The following is a 3,234-nucleotide window of genomic DNA, read 5'->3' as shown; positions in this document are numbered from 1 at the left end:
TAATTTAATAAAATAATCTAAAACTGAAAGTATTATATTTTTTATGACTTACATTTTTTATTTAATAAATATACAGTAAGGTTTCTGTCATTTTAAAATATACAATTTTATATAAACAATATGAAATATTGTTATTATTTATTTTTGTACAATTTTAATTATTATATATCATGTTAAACATATAATTATAAACACTGATATTTGATTATAATAAAAAATTTGTAATTTAACAATTTTTATTTGTAAAATTACAAACATTTTCAAATATCATTAAAAGTTAGCGTTAAACAGCAGACAATCGCATTTTATGTCATCTGCTACATCTAAGAAATTCTAGATACAGAAACAACATGAAGATAATTTTTTATGATTTATGATATTCGATTTCAGCTTCCAAAAAGTGCAACTGTAGTTGAGTAACCAAAAACACACCTTAACGTTAAATCCAAATCGCCCGTTTTCATCCGGCCTCATTTTAATCAGAACAAGATTATCATGAGGCACAGCTCCATTCTGAGGAAAAAAACAAATGAATCAAACGATGAACGAGAGATGAACAAACACATGTAGCGTTTATGTTTGTAAGAAAGTGTTGTCCTCACCATGCTCTTTCCTGACGCCGCAGGTACATTGTATAGTTCGCTGAGGTGCTCGGCCAGCTCGTGCTGAGACTGGGATCTGCCGTTGTGGGTCAGAGGGTCTCTTCTGGACTGTTTTGGGGGCAGAGCTGGTGGCTGCTCGTCTGTCGTCACATCAGGAGACCTGGAAAAACATTCATGCAAAAATGAATTCATGAATACACCACGTATTGCATTTGTGGGCGGTGCAGCTTAGAGGTCAGAGCCGGTAACTGCAAGATATATATATATATATATATATATATATATATACTGCAAGTATATATCAAATAAATACATAAAAAACTAATTAAATGTTAATAAATAAATAAAGTCTGGAAAACACTCCTGTAAGAGTCTATGTATGATTCGTATGTAGGAGTATTTGTGTAAGTGTTTAGCACCATCTATAGCATTTTTAGAGAAACAAATATCACACCTCCTCCAATTAAGATCATGTAATACAGAAACAGACTGTGGAACTTACAGATAAATACTTATGCAGTTTTTATACTTTTAATAATAAAAATTTTCAAGGATGCACCCATTAAAACCTGTCCAACCTGTTTTTAAATTTAGATGCAAGAAAGAATAGCCTATTAAATATCCAGTTTACAAATGTAAAAAGGAAAAATTTAAAAATTAAAATGTAATTAAAAATGTATAATGTATTTGCATTAGGGATGTAACGATTAACCACGAGCCGGTTGAAAATCGATTCAAATATGTGACGATCGGTTGAGATGCCAAACAAATCGCGATTCAATTAAGGGTAGGAGTTTATATGAATGCATGTCTGAGGGGAACTTACTGTCTTTAGAAAAGTTTAGATGGTATTTTTTCTTTTAATCTTGCCTCTGTATAATGCATATTAAAGTTCATAAGTGCAGCGCTGCTTTGTTTACAGCGGAAACCAAGGAAATGCTTTAAGCGCCACCTGCTGGCAGAGAGTGAATCTGCATCTCATTCAGCTCGTCTGCTGTTTCTGTTTCATGCAGATATTTTTTATGTATAGTTTCACAAAACTGAAGTCAAATCATTCTGTTTTTGCTTCAAATTTCGAAATTATACAACCTAATTTAGATTAAAAACAGTTCATGTTGCATCACAGACGAAGCCTTATTTTGTTTATATGAAGAGATTTTTTTATTTGTGTTACTTATTTGATTTGGAGCTTGTTTTAAAATTTCAATTAGATTTTGTTATTTACATTTACATTAGCCTATATTTAAATTTTGTTATTTAGCAGACGCTTTTATCCAAAGCGACTTTCAAATGAGGACAATAGAAGCAATCAAAACCAACAAAAGAGCAATAATATGCAAGTGCTATATTAGTATATTATTATAGTGTTATATTTCAATTTCACAAAGAAACGTGCAGCATTTTGTCCAAGCAATAATAAAAGGACACATTTAATTTATAATTTGTCTTAAATCTCATTTTGTAAAAAAAAAAAAATCATGAATCAAATCGAATCGTGAGTTGAGTGAATCGTTACATCCCTAATTTGCATATGTTTCATTTACATATTCTCAAGCTAAACGAATTGAAATAAAATACTAAAAACTTAAATCAATAGATTGATGTTAGGTATTACGATATTATTAATGTACAGTATGAATTATTGATAACTACTTAATTTGACATGAAAGTTTAATAAAATGAATAAGCCGAGTTCTCTACTATAAGAAAATGCTCTTAAAGAGTTCAATCTGGTACTACCCATTCAATTTAATAACTATGTGATAAAACTTAAACTTCTTAAACTATAAACTTAAGCATTAAATTTAATGTAAATTTCAACTGTAAACTTCAACAAAACTGTACATTTTGTTTGTTTCTCCAAACAAGTTTTTACGAATGAATACAAAAAAAATCCTAGTGCAGCAAAAACTAAGCAATAAAATCCCTAATGAAATGAACAGTAAAACAAAAATAAAATTTAACGTCAATAGCAAATAATTGTTCACTCTTACACTGTAAAATGCATACTATATATTCACACTTTTATTTTGTTTTTTTTACTATTTTTAGCACTATATATGAAAAAACAAACATCCAAAATTAAATATCCAATACTGGCTGATAAATAAGAGAAATTCTCCCGATTATTACAAAAAAAAAAATGTTATTTATTTTATTTCCTTAATTTTATTAAATTTTTTATACTTTTTGCATTTCTATTATGGCAAAATTATAGATATGACAAACTCTGACCTCTCACACATCTTTTCACATGAAATTTTCCTAACTTTTCCAGTTGTGCATGATTTCTAGACTAGGATTTTTGCCCTTACAAACAGCAATTTCTAGCAGATTGAATATTTTAGAGACAAGTGTAACTAGATAACTTTGATTCACAGTTTTTTTCCAAGCCTAAAAATTGTTTACATATATATATATATATATATATATATATATATGTATACATTTTTAAATTCCCTGATCCCAGTTTTTTTTTCCATAACCGTGGGAACCTTGTCTGTAAGCAGGGATAAACTGAACTGTAAACCATCCAAGGATCATGTGTAAGATGATCTGATTCCCCCATTTTCAGACTAAACATAAAACAGTGTAGCCTAGGCAACAACGATGATTTCTGTTCTGTAAGTAA

General features: G+C 29.3%; 1 protein-coding gene across 1 annotated transcript in view; it reads right to left on the bottom strand.

The window, feature by feature from the left end:
• The window catches only part of LOC107663652 (tyrosine-protein phosphatase non-receptor type 4-like), a 36,951-nt gene that overhangs the window by 9,418 nt on the left and 24,299 nt on the right, over positions 1 to 3,234 (bottom strand). Inside the window, exons 13-14 of the mRNA XM_016453894.1 lie at positions 603 to 762; positions 433 to 513 (exon numbers count right to left, since the gene is read on the bottom strand). Of these exons, the coding sequence (XP_016309380.1) occupies positions 433 to 513; positions 603 to 762 (241 nt within the window). The remainder of the gene's footprint in view (positions 1 to 432; positions 514 to 602; positions 763 to 3,234) is intronic.

Source organism: Sinocyclocheilus anshuiensis, unplaced genomic scaffold (genome assembly GCF_001515605.1).
Source record: "Sinocyclocheilus anshuiensis isolate Anshui unplaced genomic scaffold, SAMN03320099.WGS_v1.1 scaffold77, whole genome shotgun sequence".
Classification (NCBI taxonomy): Eukaryota; Metazoa; Chordata; class Actinopteri; order Cypriniformes; family Cyprinidae; genus Sinocyclocheilus; species Sinocyclocheilus anshuiensis.
Note: the sequence above shows the minus strand (reverse complement) of the source record. Positions and strands in the feature narration are given on the sequence as shown.